General features: G+C 35.6%; 1 protein-coding gene across 1 annotated transcript; it reads right to left on the minus strand.

Moving 5' to 3' along the window:
• Positions 1 to 791: 791 nt before the first annotated feature.
• On the minus strand, positions 792 to 18,841 carry LOC133202397 (uncharacterized). The gene is made up of 3 exons (XM_061338215.1): positions 18,702 to 18,841; positions 17,402 to 17,470; positions 792 to 2,582 (listed from the first exon to the last, which is right to left on the minus strand). Exons 1-3 carry the CDS (start codon positions 18,821 to 18,823, stop codon positions 1,151 to 1,153), a joined length of 1,623 nt encoding a protein of 540 aa, XP_061194199.1. The 5' UTR covers positions 18,824 to 18,841; the 3' UTR covers positions 792 to 1,150.
• Positions 18,842 to 23,629: the final 4,788 nt, after the last annotated feature.

Here is a 23,629-nt window from a genome sequence, read left to right on the forward strand (position 1 = left end):
GCAAAATTATTGGGGGGGGGCATACCCCCCCGGTTCCTACGGCCATACAACTTTTGAACACTTTAAACAACCATTCCCCACGATAAAATAAAAATAATGAAGCTGTCTATTGAACAAGCAGCTGTCTAAGATGTCAAAAATTAAGTATGTTTTAAATTAGTACTGTGATGATGTTATTTCTCGTAGGATCTTTAATGATTCTGGCAACATCAAACATAATTCCGTTGATATATATTAATAAATTATGTAAAGCTACCTCATCCTATCCTAAGTTATACATGTAATTCGTTGATCAACTATTACTCCACATCATCACAACGTCATGGATCTTGAGTTCACTCGTGGCCGTGGAGCCCCTGATAAATTTCATATAGTTTTGATCGGGGCAGTTTCCCTTGTTTGCAATTTTAAATATTTGACTTAATGATAGGTTGTATTTACTGACAAGTTCATGGAATCGACCATAAAAGTTTTACCATTGAGGCAGCTGGGTAAAGTTTGTTAACAAAAATCAAAGCATATTTTTTTCGTTACATGTAATAGTATTTAATGGTTTTCTTTAACACGTGTTCTTTTTATTCCTCCTTTCACCCCTTTTTGTTGAGTTAAGCTACTAAAACTTAATTAGCGTACTTATGGTATATAAATGCACAAATTCTTGATTTTTAAAAATTATTTTCGATGCTTTGCATTAGAATGCAATAAGAAAAGCGACAGTGATATTTCAGAACAATCTAAACACAAGCGACAGTGATATTTCAATTTGGAGTCATATAAATGAGAATGACTGTATAAATAATGAGCTTGTTTATTTCATTCGCAACATAGGGTACGTGGCATTTATCCCCAGAAAAAAAAATTAAAGATGTTGAAGAATTTAATGAACGGAAATCACTGTTGTTTACTTCAGCAAACAAAGTGTTCAGTTTATTTATCCTGGACTGTACAAATGTTAAAAATGCTTGCATTACTTACAAATTGAGTAATAAACTTTAGATTTCAATTTATAAAATTTTAGACCAGATCGCAGATTACTCTTTCTCCATAAAAATAGCAGCATGGCAAATAAAAAACAGCCTGGTTCATAGACATATATCATAAAGCATTTGAATCGTGAATTGGCGCAAATTTACAAAAACTATATGTAACGTTAATCATGTGTTTCCAACATATCTTCGAATAACTTGACTTTATCAAAATCCAACATACACCCTTCGTAGTAAAGACCTCTCAATGTCTGCAAGAACTTTGGCAAAATCAGTCGTGCTTGGCGCAAAGTCTCCGGATCTTTGAATGAAAAGAGGTCATACTTCTTTTTTTCGAATGAACTCTCAGGAAACATCAGTACAATGTGGGGATTTCCATAAAAGAAATGTGGTAGGAATTCTGCTTTAAGACTAAGTTGAAGATATTTAATGAAGTATCCCAACGCCTCTCTAACTCCACTAAGTTTATTTTCTTTGCTTGGTATCGTCAGGAATAGGATGCAGTATAAACAAATATTTTTAAGATGGTAGGATTTTATTACACTATCTAGCTGAGAGTCGCCACGTGATTTGCGATTGAAATTGTATAAAGCACCCTTCAGTAGCCTACAGGCAGTCAAAATGTACCGCTGGCTTTGGTTTCTGCGAGCTACATCTAAAATGTGCTTTTCATATCCACAAGTTGAAATTCTCCATAGTACTTCTCTACTTTGCAATGGGTCTAATGGAATGGAATCGTTACTTTCATTGATCCATTTCATGACTCCGTATCTTTCACAGGGCATCTGTCTATAGGATGTTGGATGATGCTGGAAGCACAGATGAAAATCATGGACAGTGTATGGATCCGGTACTGTGTCAGACGACAGGCAAAGAGCGGGAACCAGGTCAGCTTCTAACTCTATAATCCATAAACCTTGAAATGATTCAAGTTTTATTTTAGCTAATCCTTTCAATCCACGTTCACTCTGTACCTTTATTGTAATTTTTAAGTTAGGGGCGTATACACTACGAACAAGTCGGTAACTTTCATTCCCAGTTGAAATTCTCTGCAACTGTTTGTTAATTTCGTCCCTTGATTGGTCCAAAAGAGATGTGAAAACTTTCTTCTGAAGGTTATTCGTGTTAATATATTTTCCCCCAAAGTCATCCTCAAGTAGACTATGTTTTCTCATCCATGGTGGAGCATCATAATCATTGATGATTTTCTCTTTGAAAAGGCCAGGTAGTACATTACCATAACAATCAAAAACATTCTCTCTCTGAGTCCTTAAACCTTCAATGCGAAATGGCAAAATAAAATCAAATTCCAATGGGTCACATACCTTTAAACCCTCTCTTGAGCTACCTTGCTTTATAAACGTGTCGTCTAAAACAAGTCCTGGAAAATAGATGTTGGCTGCTTTTTTCATTTCACGTGCTATGACTCTGATAACATTTCCCATAATACTACAGCTATCCCGCCAATCAGTGTGATTTACATGCAGACCTTTTTCTGTGAAGTATTCACTGATGCCTACGTCTCCAAGTCCAATTTCAAAAACTGGCTCTCTCCATTCGTTATATTTTGAACCAACTCTAACGCTCGAAGTTGACCTAAATTTAATTAAAAAATAAGCTAATAATAAGAATGTACAATTTGACATCACAAACACTTTTCCTTTACATATGAAAGAAAAAGTAAGCAAGCTCACATACCCCACGCTCCCCAAAAACTCGACAATGCAACATGTAATGAATGGCACAGTGCATTTTAAATACACAGTATAATTCAAAAAGGGGCATTACTTGCAAAAAATCATCATATCAAAACTTCTTGCATATAAGGACATTCAAATCTTTGTATGTTACAAATTTAATTGGGCTGAAGTTTCTAGATAAATAATGGAATCAAAATTTCTTGGTAACATACAAATCTATACATTATGTCTGAAATATCTACAAAGTTTCAGGGAATCCAGTGCAGGAGTTATGCTGACAAACTGTTATTTAAATTCCTTAGTGATTTGCTAATGAGTGTAAGTCCATGTCCAATACATGACAATTTACACATTTATTATAATTGATGGAAACAAAATTATGATGTAGTCATATGAATTTGTTTATATACTGTACTTATGAAATTATTTAAGGCAAAGCACCAATATGGGGGGGGGGGGGGGTGAGAACTATCCAAGATTTTATGTTTGTGTGTGTTAAATCATTAATATTTTGATCTCAAAATCAATAGGGGTCTTTTAAGGTCATAAAATATTTCACAAAAAACTTCATTACAAAAGCTGATTCCAGTGGATTTCCTTATTACCTAGCTGGAATATTTCTTCAATAATGGGCAAAACTCTTAGGGCAAAAATAAAGGAATCGGAATTTCTAAGTTGAAAAGTGCCGAAATTCCAAGAAAAATAATGGAATCGGAATTTCCTGGTAATATGCACATCTACACACTGTGTTCTAAATATCTGCAAAGTTTGACAAAATTCTGTGCAGCGGTTTATGAGGAGTTGCGCTGACAAAAAACATACCCCCCGCAACTTGTTGCGTGGGGTATAAATATGTTATATTAACATAAATATAGGTAGCCCTTGGATGCTTAGGTTTACTCTACAAGTAAACAAAACATATGCATGATATAGGTCAGTAGGCTTCTTGCATTCAAGGCTGTGGCTAACTACCAAATGAAACACGGACAGTTACAAATTGAATGCAATGTGGTCAAAAGTGTAGAAATCGAAGTATACTTATATTTTGTTTTAAAAAATTATCTAGATATATGATATTCAGACAGATACTTCTACACTAAACCACTTGTTTAATAAATTTTAAAAACCTTTACAAGATAACAGCTGCACTGTTCTTTTGAAGGGCAATAAATATGGTTTGGAGAGGTTAAAACATTTATTAAACACATTGCTAATCATTATATCAGATTTCACCAAACTATATCACTTTGCCATGCAAGAGAGCAGTACCTGTTATCTCAATATGACTGATTAAAAATCTATCAATCCGCTTAAAGTTGAATTTAAAATGTAAATTTTTAAAGTCATTTTTGAGGGGGAAATGCTTAGTTTTTTTTCACTACTTTTCACTACAATACGGAAGCCCTTGAGGGACATTGACTTACGGTGTTTTGACTTAGTTCTTATGACTTAATTGTTAATTATTACAAGATGGAGGCTACGTGTAGTCTCAGAAAAGAAGAATGAATGTTTTGCCTTTGAATTTATTATTAATGACAAGATAAAGTAGCAGTGATGTTCATGTGTTCAATCATTATGCACACTGGAAGTTAAAGACGTACAACACACTGGGGGGGGGGGGGTAACTTTTGCGATTTCAATAAAACGTTTAAGGAGGGATTCTTGTCTGGTTTCTGACTATACAAAATATTCCAAGTATATTAGTTAGTATGTCTTATATACTTAGCTGTAATGTATTTAAAAAATCATATTTTTCTTTACTCGTCATAACTGTACAATTTTAAATAGAAATGATTAACCGAGTTTGAAATCCAGCAGGGACTTTATTTTTGGCGCAACTGCGGCGTATGAAAAAATCTCTTTCTGCCTATCAAAATCACTTACAGAACAATACTTTTATTTAATTTTTTTAAACCATCAAAGACTAAAAGAAAGTTTGAAATGTAACTTAAATTAATAATAATGCTCTAAAATTTTAAATTATAGGAAATAATAATGATTTTCTATACAAACTACAATCTTGTTAGCCTTTGAAAGCTTCCAACCTAAAAACGGATTTGAGCAAAAATCAGTTAAAAGTGTTTTTTTTTTCTCTTATTAAACGGTCAAACCTTTTTGTTTGTGCATCATTTTGTATATATATATATGACTACTTTACCATATGTAAAAATAAGAAATATTTAAATACAAGAGGCCCATGGGCCACAGCGCTCATCTGAGTAACTCTGGCCTTGCTGTTTTTCATGTGATTCCCCCCCCCCCGGTAGTGATTATTGTGGCCCCGCCCTACCCCCAGGGGTCATGATTTGAATAATTAGAATCTACACTAGGTACCCCAGGATGCTTCCACATAAGTTTCAGCCTTTCTGGCCCAATGGTTCTCGAGAAAAAGATTTTTAAAGATCTTTTCCGCATATTTAATGTAAAACTTGGATTCCCTATTGTGGTCTCGCCCTACCCCCGGGGGTCATGATTTGAACAATTTAAAATCTACACTACCCCAGGATGTGTCCACATAAGTTTCAGCTCTTCTGGCCCAGTGGTTCTTGAGAAGAAGATTTTTACTACACATTTCGATGTAAAACATGGCTTCCCTATTGTGGCCCCACCCTACCTTCGGGGGTCATGATTTGAACAATTTAAAATCTACACTACCCAAGGATGCTTCCAAATAAGTTTCAGCCTTTCTGGCCCAGTGGTTCTTGAGAAGAAGATTTTTAAAGATTTTTACTACACATTTCAATGTAAAACTTGGATTCCCTATTGTGGCCCCGCCAGACCCCCGGGGGTCATGATTTGAACAATTTAGAATCTGCACTACCCCAGGATGCTTCCACATAAGTTTCAGCTTTTCTGGCCCAGTGGTTCTTGAGAAGAAGATTTTTTAATGACCCCACCCAATTTTTGTATTTTCTTCATTATCTCCCCTTTGAAGGGAACTTGGCCCTTCATTTTAACAATTTAAACTCCCCTTCACTCAAGGATGCTTTGTACCAAGTTTGGTTAAAATTGGCCATGTGGTTCTTCAGAAGAAGTCGAAAATGTGAAAAGTTTACAGACGGACAGACAGACGGACGGACGACGGAAAACGGGTGATCAGAAAAGCTCACTTGAGCTTTCAGCTCAGGTGAGCTAATAAGAAATATATATATATATATATATATATATATATATATATATATATATATATATATATATATATATATATATATATAAACTAATATATCCTAAAAAATTAAGAAAAACAGAGGAAATTCGGATTAGCCAATATTTATTTAAGTTCAATAATGTCAATTAATTTGGTAGAATCATCTGATAGACCCGATATGGTAACATCTTTTTGTGCAAAAAGAAAAACATTTTATCTTTTAAAATAGAAGTAGGCATCACATGATTGGAAACAGCATTTTTTTTTTTACTCTCAATGTCAAGGAAAAGGGTAATGACCTTGACCTGACCTTGCTTCTAAAATAAAACGGTCAAATTTAATAAAATCGATACCATCACTTAATGATATTGTCATCTTAAATTTGACGTTAATTACGAACTGTCAAAATGACGAGCGATACGATCCCGATGTGATTAATGTAAAAAAAAAAATAGAATAGAGGTTTTTATTGTGGTTTCTTTAGGTATACCAAATCCTATCCTTGATCATTTGCGCAATTGCGATAAATCTCCCCCCTCCATAAAAAAAGACAGATTCCTTAAACTTCTTTAATTTAAATTTAGTTAATTAATTCTTTGATATTGTATTTATGATATACACAAAGTCATTTTTAATCTAAAAATGTTAATGCTACTCTACATTGCTTTTCCCCATTACAATCGGCCGCATAACAATTAGAATAATATAAAATATCACCGGTATGTCTAAATATTATCATATTATGAAAATAAACATTTTCTTGCTTTTTCTTCTTTGAAAAAAAAAAAACTAAAAAGGAAGGTCACTGATCAAAGAGAAACAACTCTAAAAATGTAGCAGGTGTATGTCGGGTTAGCCTCTAAACTGACTGTTTTATGACTCTGCCTGAGTGGGTTAGGTTTCTGCCTGAGTGGTTAGGTTCTAAACTGACTATTTTATGATTCTGCCTGAGTGGTTAGGTTCTAAACTGACTGTTTTATGACTGCCTGAGTGGGTAAGGTTTCTGTCTGAGTGGTTAGGTTCTAAACTGACTGTATTATGACTCTACCTGAGTGGGTAAGGTTTCTGTCTGAGGGGTTAGGTTTTAAACTGACTGTTTTATGATTCTGCCTGAGTGGTTAGGTTCTAAACTGACTGTTTTATGACTCTGTCTGAGTGGGTAAGGTTTCTGCCTGAGTGGTTAGGTTCTAAACTGACTGTATTATGACTCTGCCTGATTGGGTAAGGTTTCTGCCTGAGTGGTTAGGTTCTAAACTGACTGTATTTTGACTCTGCCTGAGTGGGTAAGGTTTCTGCCTGAGTGGTTAGGATCTAAACTGACTGTTTTATGACTCTGCCTGAGTGCGTTAGGTTTCTGCCTGACTGGGTTAGGTTCTTAACTGACTGTTTTATGATTCTGTCTGAGTGGTTAGGTTCTAAACTGACTGTATTATGACTCTACCTGAGTGGGTAAGGTTTCTGCCTGAGTGGTTAGGTTCTAAACTGACTGTTTTATGATTCTGCCTGAGTGGTTAGGTTCTAAACTGACTGTTTTATGACTCTGCCTAAGTGGGTAAGATTTCTGCCTGAGTGGTTAGGTTCTAAACTGACTGTATTATGACTCTGCCTGAGTGGGTAAGGTTTCTGCCTGAGTGGTTAGGTTCTAAACTAACTGTTTTATGATTTTGCCTGAGTGGTTAGGTTCTAAAATGGCTGTTTTATGACTCTGCCTGACTGGGTTAGGTTTCTGCCTGACTGCATGGGTTAGATTCTAAACTGACGGTATTATGACTGCCTGAGTGGTTAGGTTCTAAACTGACTGTTTTATGATTCTGCCTGACTGGGTTAGGTTCTAAACTGACTGTTTTATGATTCTGTCTGAGTGGTTAGGTTCTAAACTGACTGTTTTATGACTCTGCCTGAGTGGGTTAGGTTTCTGCCTGACTGGGTTAGGTTCAGAACGGACTGTTATATGATTCTGCCTGAGTGGGTAAGGTTTCTGCCTGAGGGGTTTGGTTTTAAACTGACTGTTTTATGATTCTGCCTGAGTGGTTAGGTTCTAAACTGACTGTTTTATGACTCTGTCTGAGTGGGTTAGGTTTCTGCCTGAGTGGTTAGGTTCTAAACTGACTGTATTATGACTCTGCCTGATTGGGTAAGGTTTCTGCCTGAGTGGTTAGGTTCTAAACTGACTGTATTTTGACTCTGCCTGAGTGGGTAAGGTTTCTGCATGAGTGGTTAGGATCTAAACTGACTGTTTTATGACTCTGCCTGAGTGGGTAAGGTTTCTGCCTGAGTGGTTAGGTTCTAAACTGAGTGTTTTATGATTCTGCCTGAGTGGTTAGGTTCTAAACCGACTGTTTTATGACTCTGTCTGAGTGGGTAAGGTTTCTGCCTGAGTGGTTAGGTTCTAAACTGACTGTTTTATGATTCTGCCTGAGTGGTTAGGTTCTAAATTGACTGTTTTATGACTCTGCCTAAGTGGGTAAGATTTCTGCCTGAGTGGTTAGGTTCTAAACTGACTGTATTATGACTCTGCCTGAGTGGGTAAGGTTTCTGCCTGAGTGGTTAGGTTCTAAACTTACTGTTTTATAATTTTGCCTGAGTGGTTAGGTTCTAAACTGGCTGTTTTATGACTCTGCCTGACTGGGTTAGGTTTCTGCCTGACTGCATGGGTTAGATTCTAAACTGACGGTATTATGACTGCCTGAGTGGTTAGGTTCTAAACTGACTGTTTTATGATTCTGCCTGACTGGGTTAGGTTCTAAACTGACTGTTTTATGATTCTGTCTGAGTGGTTAGGTTCTAAACTGACTGTTTTATGACTCTGCCTGAGTGGGTTAGGTTTCTGCCTGACTGGGTTAGGTTCAGAACGGACTGTTATATGATTCTGCCTGAGTGGGTAAGGTTTCTGCCTGAGGGGTTTGGTTTTAACTGACTGTTTTATGATTCTGCCTGAGTGGTTAGGTTCTAAACTGACTGTTTTATGACTCTGTCTGAGTGGGTAAGGTTTCTGCCTGAGTGGTTAGGTTCTAAACTGACTGTATTATGACTCTGCCTGATTGGGTAAGGTTTCTGCCTGAGTGGTTAGGTTCTAAACTGACTGTATTTTGACTCTGCCTGAGTGGGTAAGGTTTCTGCATGAGTGGTTAGGATCTAAACTGACTGTTTTATGACTCTGCCTGAGTGGGTAAGGTTTCTGCCTGAGTGGTTAGGTTCTAAACTGAGTGTTTTATGATTCTGCCTGAGTGGTTAGTTTCTAAACCGACTGTTTTATGACTCTGCCTGAGTGGGTAAGGTTTCTGCCTGAGTGGTTAGGTTCTAAACTGACTGTTTTATGATTCTGCCTGAGTGGTTAGGTTCTAAACTGACTGTTTTATGACTCTGCCTAAGTGGGTAAGATTTCTGCCTGAGTGGTTAGGTTCTAAACTGACTGTATTATGACTCTGCCTGAGTGGGTAAGGTTTCTGCCTGAGTGGTTAGGTTCTAAACTTACTGTTTTATAATTTTGCCTGAGTGGTTAGGTTCTAAACTGGCTGTTTTATGACTCTGCCTGACTGGGTTAGGTTTCTGCCTGACTGCATGGGTTAGATTCTAAACTGACTGTATTATGACTGCCTGAGTGGTTAGGTTCTAAACTGACTGTTTTATGATTCTGCCTGACTGGGTTAGGTTCTATACTGACTGTTTTATGATTCTGTCTGAGTGGTTAGGTTCTAAACTGACTGTTTTATGACTGCCTGAGTGGGTAAGGTTTCTGCCTGAGTGGTTAGGTTCTAAACTAACTGTTTTATGATTTTGCCTGAGTGGTTAGGTTCTAAACTGGCTGTTTTATGACTCTGCCTGACTGGCTTAGGTTTCTGCCTGACTGCATGGGTTAGATTCTAAATTGACTGTATTATGACTGCCTGAGTGGTTAGGTTCTAAACTGACTGTTTTATGATTCTGCCTGACTGGGTTAGGTTCTAAACTGACTGTTTTATGATTCTGTCTGAGTGGTTAGGTTCTAAACTGACTGTTTTATGACTCTGCCTGAGTGGGTTAGGTTTCTGCCTGACTGGGTTAGGTTCAGAACGGACTGTTATATGATTCTGCCTGAGTGGGTAAGGTTTCTGCCTGAGGGGTTTGGTTTTAAACTGACTGTTTTATGATTCTGCCTGAGTGGTTAGGTTCTAAACTGACTGTTTTATGACTCTGTCTGAGTGGGTAAGGTTTCTGCCTGAGTGGTTAGGTTCTAAACTGACTGTATTATGACTCTGCCTGATTGGGTAAGGTTTCTGCCTGAGTGGTTAGGTTCTAAACTGACTGTATTTTGACTCTGCCTGAGTGGGTAAGGTTTCTGCATGAGTGGTTAGGATCTAAACTGACTGTTTTATGACTCTGCCTGAGTGGGTAAGGTTTCTGCCTGAGTGGTTAGGTTCTAAACTGAGTGTTTTATGATTCTGCCTGAGTGGTTAGGTTCTAAACCGACTGTTTTATGACTCTGCCTGAGTGGGTAAGGTTTCTGCCTGAGTGGTTAGGTTCTAAACTGACTGTTTTATGATTCTGCCTGAGTGGTTAGGTTCTAAATTGACTGTTTTATGACTCTGCCTAAGTGGGTAAGATTTCTGCCTGAGTGGTTAGGTTCTAAACTGACTGTATTATGACTCTGCCTGAGTGGGTAAGGTTTCTGCCTGAGTGGTTAGGTTCTAAACTTACTGTTTTATAATTTTGCCTGAGTGGTTAGGTTCTAAACTGGCTGTTTTATGACTCTGCCTGACTGGGTTAGGTTTCTGCCTGACTGCATGGGTTAGATTCTAAACTGACGGTATTATGACTGCCTGAGTGGTTAGGTTCTAAACTGACTGTTTTATGATTCTGCCTGACTGGGTTAGGTTCTAAACTGACTGTTTTATGATTCTGTCTGAGTGGTTAGGTTCTAAACTGACTGTTTTATGACTCTGCCTGAGTGGGTTAGGTTTCTGCCTGACTGGGTTAGGTTCAGAACGGACTGTTATATGATTCTGCCTGAGTGGGTAAGGTTTCTGCCTGAGGGGTTTGGTTTTAAACTGACTGTTTTATGATTCTGCCTGAGTGGTTAGGTTCTAAACTGACTGTTTTATGACTCTGCCTGAGTGGGTTAGGTTTCTGCCTGACTGGGTTAGGTTCAGAACGGACTGTTATATGATTCTGCCTGAGTGGTTAGCCTCGAAAGTGACTGTATTATGACTCTGCCTGAGTGGGTAAGGTTTCTGCCTGAGTGGTTAGGTTCTAAACTGACTGTTTTATGATTCTGCTTGAGTGGTTAAGTTCTAAACTGACTGTTTTATGACTCTGCCTGAGTGGGTAAAATTTCTGCCTGAGGGGTTAGGTTCTAAACTGACTGTATTATGACTCTGCCTGAGTGGGTAAGGTTTCTGCCTGAGGGGTTAGGTTCTAAACTGACTGTATTATGACTCTGCCTGAGTGGGTAAGGTTTCTGCCTGAGGGGTTAGGTTCTAAACTAACTGTTTTATGATTTTGCCTGAGTGGTTAGGTTTCTGCCTGAGGGGTTAGGTTCTAAACTGACTGTTTTATGATTCTACCTGAGTGGTTAGCATCTAATCCTGAGTGGATAAGATTTCTGCCTGAGTGGTTAGGTTCTAATCTGACTGTATTATGACTCTGCCTGAGTGGGTAAGGTTTCTGCCTGAGTGGTTAGGTTCTAAACTGACTGTATTATGACTCTGCCTGAGTGGGTAAGGTTTCTGCCTGAGGGGTTAGGTTCTAAACTAACTGTTTTATGATTTTGCCTGAGTGGTTAGGTTTCTGCCTGACTGGGTTAGGTTCTAAACTGACTGTTTTATGATTCTGCCTGAGTGGTTAGCATCTAATCCTGAGTGGATAAGATTTCTGCCTGAGTGGTTAGGTTCTAAACTGACTGTTTTATGATTCTGCCTGACTGGGTTAGGTTCTGAACTGACTGTTTTATGACTCTGCCTGAGTGGTTAGGTTCTAAACTGACTGTATTATGACTCTACCTGAGTAGGTAAGGTTTCTGCCTGAGGGGTTAGGTTCTAAACTGACTGTTTTATGATTCTGCCTGAGTGGTTAGGTTCTAAACTGACTGTTTTATGACTCTGTCTGAGTGGGTAAGATTTCTGCCTGAGTGGTTAGGTTCTAAACTGACTGTTTTATGACTCTGTCTGAGTGGGTAAGGTTTCTGCCTGAGTGGTTAGGTTCTAAACTGACTGTATTATGACTCTGCCTGATTTGGTAAGGTTTCTGCCTGAGTGGTTAGGTTCTAAACTGACTGTATTTTGACTCTGCCTGAGTGGGTTAGGTTTCTGCCTGAGTGGTTAGGTTCTAAACTGACTGTTTTATGATTCTGTCTGAATGGTTAGGTTCTAAACTGACTGTTTTATGACTGCCTGAGTGGGTAATGTTTCTGCCTGAGTGGTTAGGTTCTAAACTGACTGTTTTATGACTCTGCCTGAGTGGGTAAGGTTTCTGCCTGAGTGGGTTAGGTTCAGAACGGACTGTTATATGATTCTGCCTGAGTGGTTAGCCTCTAAAGTGACTGTATTATGACTCTGCCTGAGTGGATAAGGTTTCTGCCTGAGTGGGTAGGTTCTAAACTGACTGTTTTATGATTCTGCCTGAGTGGTTAGGTTCTAAACTGACTGTTTTATGACTCTGTCTGAGTGGGTAAGATTTCTGCCTGAGTGGTTAGGTTCTAAACTGACTGTATTATGACTCTGCCTGAGTGGGTAAGGTTTCTGCCTGAGGGGTTAGGTTCTAAACTAACTGTTTTATGATATTGCCAGAGTGGTTAGGTTTCTGCCTGACTGGGTTAGGTTCTAAAATGACTGTTTTATGATTCTGCCTGAGTGGTTAGCCTCTAATCCTGAGTGGATAAGATTTCTGCCTGAGTAGTTAGGTTCTAAACTGACTGTTTTATGATTCTGCCTGACTGGGTTAGGTTCTGAACTGACTGTATTATGACTCTGCCTGAGTGGGTAATGTTTCTGCCTGAGTGGTTAGGTTCTAAACTGACTCTATTATGACTCTACCTGAGTGGGTAAGGTTTCTGCCTGAGGGGTTAGGTTCTAAACTGACTGTTTTATGATTCTGTCTGAGTGGTTAGGTTCTAAACTGACTGTTTTATGACTCTGCCTGAGTGGGTAAGATTTCTGCCTGAGTGGTTAGGTTCTAAACTGACTGTTTTATGATTCTGCCTGAGTGGTTAGCCTCTAAGCTGACTGTTTTATGATTCTGCATGACTGGGTTAGGTTCTATACTGACTGTTTTATGATTCTGCCCGAGTGGTTAGGTTCTAAACTGACTGTTTTATGATTCTGCCCGAGTGGGTACAGTTTCTGTCTGACTGGGTAAGGTTTTAAACTGACTGTTTTATGATTCTGCCTGATTGGTTAGGTTCTAAACTGACTGTTTTATGACTCTGCATGACTGGGTAAGGCTTCTGCCTGAGGTTCTAAACTGGCTGTTTTATGATTCTGCCTGAGTGGGTTAGGTTTCTGCCTGACTGGGTTAGGTTCTTAACTGACTCTTTTATGATTCTGCCTGAGTGGGTTAGGTTTCTCCATGACTGAGTTAGGTTCTAAACTGACTGTTTTGTGATTCTGCCTAACTGGGTTAAGTTTCTGCCTGAGTGGGTTAGGTTCTAAATTGACTGTGTTATGTTCCTGCCTGAGTGGGTTTGGTTTCTGTCTGACTGGGTTAGGTTCTTAACTGACTGTTTATGATTCTGCCTGACTGGGTTAGGTTCTTCACTGACTTGTTCATGTTTCTGCCTGACTGGTTTACATTCTAAACTGACTGTTTGCAGTTCCTGCATGAGTGGATTAGGTTTCTAATTTGCCTTATTCATAATTTCTGCCCGACTTGGTAAGGTTTCAAACTGAATGTTTTAGATTCAGTTTTAGGTTTTAAAAGTTACTTGATAATGTTTCTACCTGAGCGGATTATGTTCTTAGCAAATGGTTTTTATTCCTTCCAAACTGGATAAGGATTTAACCAACCTGGGTTAGCTATGAAACTGACCTTTCTGTTCTGCTTAACCGTTACTTTAACTTATATTTTATGTTTATTTCATGTGTAAATCAGATTTACTAGTATTTTTGTTCCGTTTCCTTAATAAATACATGTACAGGGTCGTAGTATCACTGGGCGGGGAGGGGACACATCCTTTTACTTTTTAAAATGTTCGCTGAAAAGCTGCCTAGCCCACCACTTTTTTTGGCAGTATAGGCAAACTAGGCAAATGTGTATGAATAAGTATAAATATTATTTTGCTGTGAAAGAAGTCCTAACCTTACCCCCCCCCCCCCCCCCACACACACACACATACACACACACGTCCACACAACAAAAGATTTTCGAGTTCCCCCCCCCCTTCTTTTTTTCTTTTGTTGGTTTGTCAAAGTTATTTTAAGCAAGTTGCCTTTGTTTTCTTCCCCTCCTCCCCTCGTTTTTTTTTCAAAGATGATACAACATGCCAGAAAGAAACAAATGGACTCCCTTATATACCTGCTTGAAATTGATAACCAAGTTCTAAACTGCCTTAGTTTAGTTTTCGGGGGTGAGATTGGGGTTATTGTTATTTTTTAATCTTATAGATTCCTTTGTTGATTGGTGGATGCGGACAGGGTTTTTTTTTTTTTAGCTATTTTAATCCATTCTTTAATATTCTTAATTCCATTCCATTGATTTATATTTGTGCTTATTATATAAATTATATAAGCTGTTTCCTTTACGAAGTTCAAATAATTGCCTTACTTAATGATGCCTAGACTAAAAAGGATTTTATAACATCTATATGAAAAACACATAAACTATTAGGTCATTCAATTCAATCGGGTTAGGCCTTCCCTCTCCAATTACATAATCTAGAGTCATACCGGAATTTGTTTTTCAGAACTGCCTGACTGGTTAAGTAATAGACTCTTCCGTGTATGTCTTTCCTCCCCTTAGCTGAGTTATTCCTCCTGTTTTCCGAAGAATTATGGGGTTTTTTTCCTCACAAAAATACACAGATACATTTATAGTGTGTTCCAAGGAACACAAGAACTGAAAGCCAAAGTTTATACAAATTAAAGAAAGTATAAAAGTGAAAAATTATTTACTGAAATTTATACAACAGTTGCACCCACTGAAAAAATCTTTTACTGTAAACAGTTTCAGTCCGCATTTCCTCGAATAAAAACAAAACGATTGATACCAATTTACATGATACCATTGTAGATGATTCAGGCACATGAGTAATTTTTAATATTGATAAATAATTGAAGTTAATATGGACGACTTCATCATTTCCATTTTATTTATTGAAGCTTACAACAAAAGGATACAATAACCCCCCCCCCCCCCCCGGGGGGGCACCCCTCTCGTTTGAAAAGAGAAATAATTTAAAACCTATATGTAAATATATTCCATTTTCATCACAAGAGAGTTGTACATACACCACTCTTGGTTCACTTAAAAAATAATATTCAATGCAAGTAGAGGTCATATAAAGGTTTGAAACTGCTCCTGTGTGTACACATGAACTCTAAGCCGGACACGTGGTCATAAAATTCTTAGAAAAATAGTTTTACAAAATATAAATTAATATAAAACAATAGCATTTAGAAAAAGAAAAAAATATTAGTAGTCAATATTTAATCTGTATACACGAATGAAGAACATTACTTTAGGAGTTTAATATACCAATTAAATAAATTATGCAGACGTAACCGATGTTTTTTTTTTTTCAAGCTCTAATGTCCTGCATTGCAGATAAGAGTGGAGGGGGGGGGGGGGTCTTAAAATTTCAGAAATTGCTTATTCATCTTCATTTAAATGCAGATATAAAGTTTTATATTTGTGATAAGTATAATGTACATTACAATTTTAAAGTAAAAGATATTTTCCAGCTAGAATTTTTTATTTGTATTTCAGGTTTAGAAACTCCCTAAAATTACAACTCGCAAATATCTGCGAGTACCAAGAAAGTGAACTCGCAATTTTATAAGACTACTCGCAATTTTCAGTTAAAGTTAAATTTATATGAATTAAATACATGTAACTTAAGGAAAAAGTAACTTCTGTACAATACACAAAATACAACTATTGTGTGACTTTTAGTTAAATTACTGATTTAAATCAAAAGCATTGTGTTTTGTCATATTATATAATTTTGCTACAGTTTCAATGCAAACAAAAATCAACTCGCAAGTTTTTGCGAGTTACCTAATTTTTAACTCGCAATTTGGGAATTCTAACTCGCGTTTTGCGAGTTGTATATAGTGAATTTCGAACCCTGTATTTGTAGAATCATAGCATTGCTTTCGTCCCAAGACTGAAAGATGTTGTGAGAAACGTAACTTACGTAGAGAGGGGGAGGGGATATTTTCCGCTATAAATTCAGAACGCGTCGTTTAAAAATTTTCAAAAAATTATCAAGAACATTTTGATCACCAGTTACAAGAAGTAATTATATTTTTCAAAATTAAACGACAGATTTTTCATAAAAAATATTTCATTTGAAAATCACGCTTTTTTCAATGCAAAAATGGACCATAGTCTTTCAGTTTAAATTCTTCAAAATCCTTTTTCTCGAAGTGTACCTCTACAAAATCACTTTGTTTGTGTGCTTAATAGTTAAACGAACGATTCAGCAAATTTTGACAGCTAGGCTAACCTTAAATATTTTAAAATAAGGGATTTATAGTTAGTTGGTTGAAATTTTTTGGTACTCGTGATCAGCCAAAGGGGTGTAACTTTAGGAACTTCCTGAGTGTCCAAATTCGGCTCGAACGATTTTGACCAAAATGTACATACACATAGTAGATATTGTCATGTATAAGATATACAAAAATAGCGAAAATTAAACGACAGGAAATTTTGGGGGTAGGTGTGTTGTACATCCTTAAAAGTCATTTTTAAGCTATAACTGCTAAGTAACAAGAAATAACAAATAAGAATGAACAAATAACAATTAAGTTATAACAGCTAAGTTACAAGATATAACAGGTAAGAATTAAGTAATCACAACTGTACTGAACGTTCAACTACAATTATAATCAATCAAAAACCAATGTTACATGTAAACTAGGACTAAATATATCATTTCAGTAATACACTTAAGCCAACTACATGTTCTCCATAGCTTTGTTATACTTGGTAATAACCAGCAACAAAAAAGTCATAACAAATACGTCATAACAAGTAAGTCAGTGTCTCTCCAGGGCTTCCGTACTACAATACTTTGTTAGGAAATTATATTATAAAGAATGGATTTAATACACGTAGCTACCTAAGTTATACATGTATTACATGTACCTGTGTTGAAACAGTTTATATATTTTTTTAATAAAAACCACGATTTTTTAAAAACGTAAACTGCCCCAACCAGGTTAAACAGTATAACCTGGGTAGCTATTAAATTCATTCCTTATATATTCATCAAATAAATCCATTTTGCGTCATCCTTTTACTCTGATGATTACCTGTAACCTTCAGTATGAGGCATTGCAAGCTAGCAGATTAATTCAAATGTCAATTTTTCAAAATTGTGTTGATTGCTCTCTCTCTCTCTCTCTCTCTCTCTAATATAACAACATATTTACCTTGTTACAGTGGCCGAAGTTTCATTGGATCTATGACAACCACAATGTGAACTGTTAATCTTTTCTGGACTAAAATTTAAAATGAAAAAAAAAAATGGTTTAAGGTACAATATGTAGTACAAAACACCTGTAAAATCAGTTGTATCTCTTTTCTCAATATAAAGGACATTCTCGAGCCTATATTTAGAATGTGTGTACATCATTTACATATATTTTAAAGCATAACTATTGATTCATAGTAGAGATGTTTGGGCATACGTATGAGTGTCCATGCTTTATGTACATATAAGGTCAATGTCATATTTAGAACTAAACGATGTAACTTTTGATTCATTTACAGTAGAGACCTGATGTTTTGGCATATGTATGTCTTCATGCTTCACGTACATTAAAGGTCAATTAGGCCATATTTAGATGTCAAAGTCAAATATTATAACGGTATCTACTGATTGTTTTAGTATTTTTTGCAGTGATCCGAAATATCTGAAATCCATGGTTCAATTCTCCTCATTTTGACACTTTAACAATTTAATATTTGTTTTTACATCAATAATTCTAGTTCACCGTTGATTTTTTGTTAATTTGAATTACCACAAATCACTACGTGATTTTTAAAACGTCAACAGCGTTAAAGCAGCTTTCATGCTAGGCACCTGATCCCACCTCAGGTGTATCCAGGGTCCATGTCTTGCCCTGTTCACGATTTCACATTACATGTGAATCTATGCATGTTCTATTATTATATCACAGTGCACACAATGATACATGCACTGGTATCAATATATTTTACTAAAGTTAAGTAATATAAAAAGGTCAACTCACATATATTTTGTAAGATATATAATGATAAGTTTTAAATAATTTGCATTCTAATGTTGAATATATGATTTCAGCCTCTTCTTACAGGGCTATGTATCAAACTTTGTCAGCCAAAAAAAAACCAAAAAAAAAAACAAAAACAAACAAACAAACAAAAAAAAAACCAAAAAAAAAAACATATATATATATACCCGGTTGAATTTCTTTCATATAGAGATATTATACCTTTAGTTAGAACAGAATATCAAAGTTTCAAACATTTTGAATTTTGGTCTATCTGTTTAGTACCACCTTAAAGCCAACATAACCGATTACAGTTGCAAACTAAGCAAAGATATTTAATCTCCTAAATAAGAAAACAGGTGTAGATACACGAGTACACGGCAGATATATATGTATTGTTAAATTTGTGAAAAGTAACATCGTATGTATACTAGTATGAAACCTTCCTGTTTACAAAAAAAAAAAATTATGAACTCACTTGACTTGAATTCTCTTTTCGGAACTACGTTTGCACACATACATGAGGCATAACGGAAGGGCGACTGTTACTGCGCCGACAATTAAGGTGATGCAGATCATCGAAGGATCATTGTTTTTCATCAGAGCCAAATATTTTCTCCAGTACTGTAGGTCTTTCATTATTATGCAAAGAAAGATGGTACATCAAGCCAGTCTGAAATAGCGAAACTTCTTAAAATTAACGCAAATACACCACGCCTGTGTCCTGTAGGATCAATAGCTATCAAATACCTGTGGCTTGCTACGATGGCATATGCACTCTATAATTTTATCATTCTTTGTTTTTAGGGGAATGGAATTTTCGAAAGTCTGATTTATTCCCTTATTTCTTTTTTTTAAATTGCTGCTATTTATTTGCTAGTTCTGAAGCACTTGTTTTTTACTACCAGAAGGTTGACTTAGATAAATTCTGTTCATTTTTCATTGCAAATGTTCAGCCATAGGATAGCGTTTTCCTGGAATGAATATCGAAATAGACAGCTGATAGAAAGTCTTGTATATTTGACATTGTAACAAATGGTTCTCTTTTGCCGAATAAAAGAAATCTATTTAGTATCATTATTAAAAAGAAACAACAATATATAGATCTCTAAATGAGAAAATCTAAACAGAAGGATGATAAGATTCAATATATTAAATGTATGTACTCACTTGCAGATAAAGGTTTCTCGCATAATCACCGGTGTGAGATTGACTTGTCCGGTGTGAGACAGCAGTGTGAGATTTTTCTGTCTTACACTGTGTATTACTACGCCGCGAACGATAACGTAAACATTCCGTCTTTATATAAAGAAATTGTAACAATGTTAAAAAATATTACATATACTTAAAATGTTGTCATTTGACTTATTAAGATAAACTTATTTTCATTCAAAATATTGTCATATTTTCACTTTTTAAATGGCACTATTTTTAGATCGCGGAAGGGTCTTCTTGTACGCTTTCGGATAGATAAATTTTTTTATTCCCAGTTTTTATCTATCTAATTAATTTACATGGACTGAAATTCATTTTATACGAAAGCCGGATAGGCTCATTTTTGACAAGAGAAAAAAATATTTAACTCGTTATAACGAGATAATTATCTCGTAATAACGAGTTAGTATCTCGTTATAACGAGTTAGTTATCTCGTTATAACGAGTTAGTTATCTCGTTATAATGAGAAAATTATCTCGTTATAACGAGTTAGTATCTCGTTATAACGAGTTAGTATTTCGTTATAACGAGTTAGTATCTCGTTATAACGAGTTAGTTATCTCGTTATAACAAGATAATTATCTCGTTATAACGAGTTAGTTATCTCGTTATAACGAGTTAGTTATCTCGTTATAACGAGTTAGTATCTCGTTATAACGAGTAAGTTATCTCGTTATAACGAGTTAGTTATCTCGTTATAACGAGTTAGTATCTCGTTATAACGAGTTAGTTATCTCGTTATAACGAGTTAGTTATCTCGTTATAACGAGTTAGTATCTCGTTATAACGAGTTAGTATCTCGTTATAACGAGTTAGTTATCTCGTTATAACGAGATAATTATCTCGTTATAACGAATTAGTTATCTCGTTATAACGAGATAATTATCTCTTTATAACGAGATAATTATCTCGTTATAACGAGATAAAAATTGATCTAGAATTGATATATTTAAGTAAAGAATAGACCATTATTTATAGGAAATATACAGAAGCAAGTCGATCAAATTTGTTTGAAGTGTGCGTGATAAAGATTCTATGGAACAGCATACTAGTTTTTTTGTGTTATACCTTTGATTAGTATTGTTTATTGGAAAGACCGAAGACAAATATACGGAAACTTGTGACCGCCTCATGTTGTTGTGTTATACCTTAAAATTGCAAAATAAAATTAGTGTCATCTTCAAATGGAATGTATATAAGATCAAAATTTTGTCAACTTGTACAAGGAGATCAGAAAAAAATGATATACTCTGGCTGATTTAACTGCCCTGTTCAAGCTTTCTTGAATTTGTTAAAATTATAATAATGTTTGCGTAATATTTGTCGCAATAAAAAATGCATAGAAATAATCCCATTATTTTGAATATTCCGAATAAATCATGTGGATATGAAACCATTTGTTAGGCTTTAACGATCATATTTTGATAATTCCTTGCCTGTTAACAAGGAATACCAGTTCAATTTTATCGTCTTAAAGGGGCAAGATCAAAATTCAATGTCTGACAAAAAAAATAAATTCACGTTGTTTTTATCATCAATCCCTCCTTCCCCTCAATAATGAATATCAAGAACTAATACTGTACTTATCACTTAATAATTTATATATTTCTTCTGTTTATTAAAAGAAAGAAACATTTTAATTTACCAATTTGGCATGGAATTTTAAATTACAATATGTAATTTTTGCGTTATTATCAATGTGGTAGAATTAAAAAAAAAACTTTTGGAGCTCTTTATTCTACGGAAGCCACAATAAAACAGTTGACATGTGATCCTTTTTGGGTATAGAATGAAAGTTTAATATCTAAAGTTTACAATATGATAAGCATTACTTAAGGTGTATTTCAAGCATAAATTTTGCCAAGAAATGTGATTTTTGATATTTTCACTCGTGCTTCGCACTCATGAAAATAAAAAAAAAAATCCCTGTCCCACTCGTGAAATAAATTCCATATCAACTACAAAACATTGAATATCCTCTATTTATTACCCCCCCCCCCCCCCCGAAAAAAAAAATCATCAATCTCTTTTTGAAATAAAAATTATATGCTTGTAAAGTATACATAATAAATATTGTGATGAGGAAAATAATTAACGACATTGCTTCAATGTTGTATTAATAATATAAATGTACATATGTAGCATTAGGCCTATTCGTTGATCAATCCTAAGTAAAAAGATTATAAAAGTGAACTGGCTTTGTAAACTCTGTAAACTTTTTTTTGTTTTGTAAACTCTGGTTTGACGTTCTGACACTATGTGGTAAACATATAGGATCCGCCAAATAGACGTGAATCTCAAATAGGTCTCCGTGAATCTCCACAACTTGGACCCTCCCTCCCCCCCCCCCCCCCGCAAAAAATATGAACAGTGAATCATGACAGAATATTAGATAAAATGCCAATATCAGCAGATCAGATTTAACGTCTTATTACTTAAAAGGATGTAATATCATTTTTGCTTCACCATTCCTCATTTTGGCGGACAATATGCATAAGCCACGAAGTTCAAAGGGGGGGGGGGGTAAACCAAGTAAAATATTTGACAAGTAAAAAGAAAAAAAATAGATTTGATATTCCAACTACGAGTATTCGCCATTATTTTCGGGAGATATTTACTCAGGTAAAAAAATATGGAGGAAGGGGCACGAAGATACTCTTGACCGCCCCCTTTTCAAAAGTGGTGGTGTGGACATTAGCCTCTCTATTACTACGCCTATGATCTAACTGCTGATGTCTCACCATCCCCCGTCTTCAAAACATTTCTGAATCTCAGAAGTAACATATGTATAACACTGTAATCTATATATTATATGTTGCATAAACGATATGTTGCACTTATATTGTCTCTGATATTTAATTTTAGCGGTATAGAAATTGATATATGAAAGTGTATACCAGTAAGTCGTCCAAAACATATCGAAATAGTGTCATTCATCAGAAATAGTTGTCATAAATAAATTGCCAAAGTTTGAAGCAAGTATGTTTGGCAATATTATTTTAAGAAAAAAATCGCGTCCTAATGCAACAATTTGAGGAAGAGTTCACGAAAATGTGTAAATGTGTTCGCCTTAGAGTTGCTATGATTATTGACAGCGAGATAGTTCAAGATTTAATCATAAGTAAACCCCATGCAGAGCAAATTAAAATTTCAACCATTTATCAATTGTTCAAGTTAAATTTGACTGATAATTACTTGCTAAAAATTCAACGGCATTTAAAACTGCAGCCATTTTTATTCCTATATTGCTATTAAGTCTCGAAATAACAAGAAAACTGTCTCGTTATAACGACATAAATAACTCGTTATAACGAGATAATTATCTCGTTATAACGAGTTAGTATCTCGTTATAACGAGATAATTATCTCGTTATAACGAGATAACTAACTCGTTATAACGAGATAACTAACTCGTTATAACGAGATACTAACTCGTTATAACGAGATAATTATCTCGTTATAACGAGATACTAACTCGTTATAACGAGTTAGTTATCTCGTTATAACGAGTTAGTTATCTCGTTATAACGAGATAACTAACTCGTTATAACGAGATAACTAACTCGTTATAACGAGATAACTTTCTCGTTATAACGAGTTAATTATTTTTTTATCTTGTCAAAAATGAGCCTATCCGGCTTTCGTAATTTTACCAGTTTACACTGCGTGTAAACCATTTTCAGGTACGCTCTCTCTGATGGTGTATTTAGATTTTTAATTAGATGGAAAATTAAAAGAATATATTTTTAGCCCTATCATAGCGACGTCATTGACAGGCCGTTATTTTGGATTAAATAATGCGAGAAAAATAATCATTCATTACATACTCGTGTGGGAATAGTGAAATTCCACCTCGGGGCCAAGATTCACGGTCTAGGACTCGGCAAAGCCTCGTCCTAGACCGTGAATCTTGTCCCCTTGGTGGAATTTCACTATCCCACACTCGTTGTAATGAATGATTCTATTAATATCATATGGCACGCCGATCTCGTCAAAAGTATTTTCTGCACAACGATCGCGATAGACGAGCTTGTTGAAAAATATACACGAGTAAATTAAAATTGCACATTTCGGTAAAAGTTGCACATAGCTAGAAAGACTTTTACACAAAACATGACGAAAAAATACACGAATTCGAAATATTTTACACGATTAAGACGTATACAATGCACAAACGTAAAGTTAACTAG

Source organism: Saccostrea echinata, unplaced genomic scaffold (genome assembly GCF_033153115.1).
Source record: "Saccostrea echinata isolate AGI-Se365-2 ecotype Australia unplaced genomic scaffold, CSIRO_AGI_Sech_v1 ptg000047l, whole genome shotgun sequence".
Classification (NCBI taxonomy): domain Eukaryota; kingdom Metazoa; phylum Mollusca; class Bivalvia; order Ostreida; family Ostreidae; genus Saccostrea; species Saccostrea echinata.

What these genes read in the sequence shown, in the direction of transcription:
- LOC133202397 (XM_061338215.1), bottom strand. Translation starts at nt 18,823, where the DNA reads ATGAAAAACAATGATCCTTCGATGATCTGCATCACCTTAATTGTCGGC. An exon ending in GAAAAGAGAATTCAAGTCAA is followed by an intron (nt 17,471 to 18,701) that starts GTGAGTTCATAA and finishes TTTAAATTTTAG; the next exon opens with TCCAGAAAAGATTAACAGTT. An exon ending in ACTTCGGCCACTGTAACAAG is followed by an intron (nt 2,583 to 17,401) that starts GTAAATATGTTG and finishes AATTAAATTTAG; the next exon opens with GTCAACTTCGAGCGTTAGAG.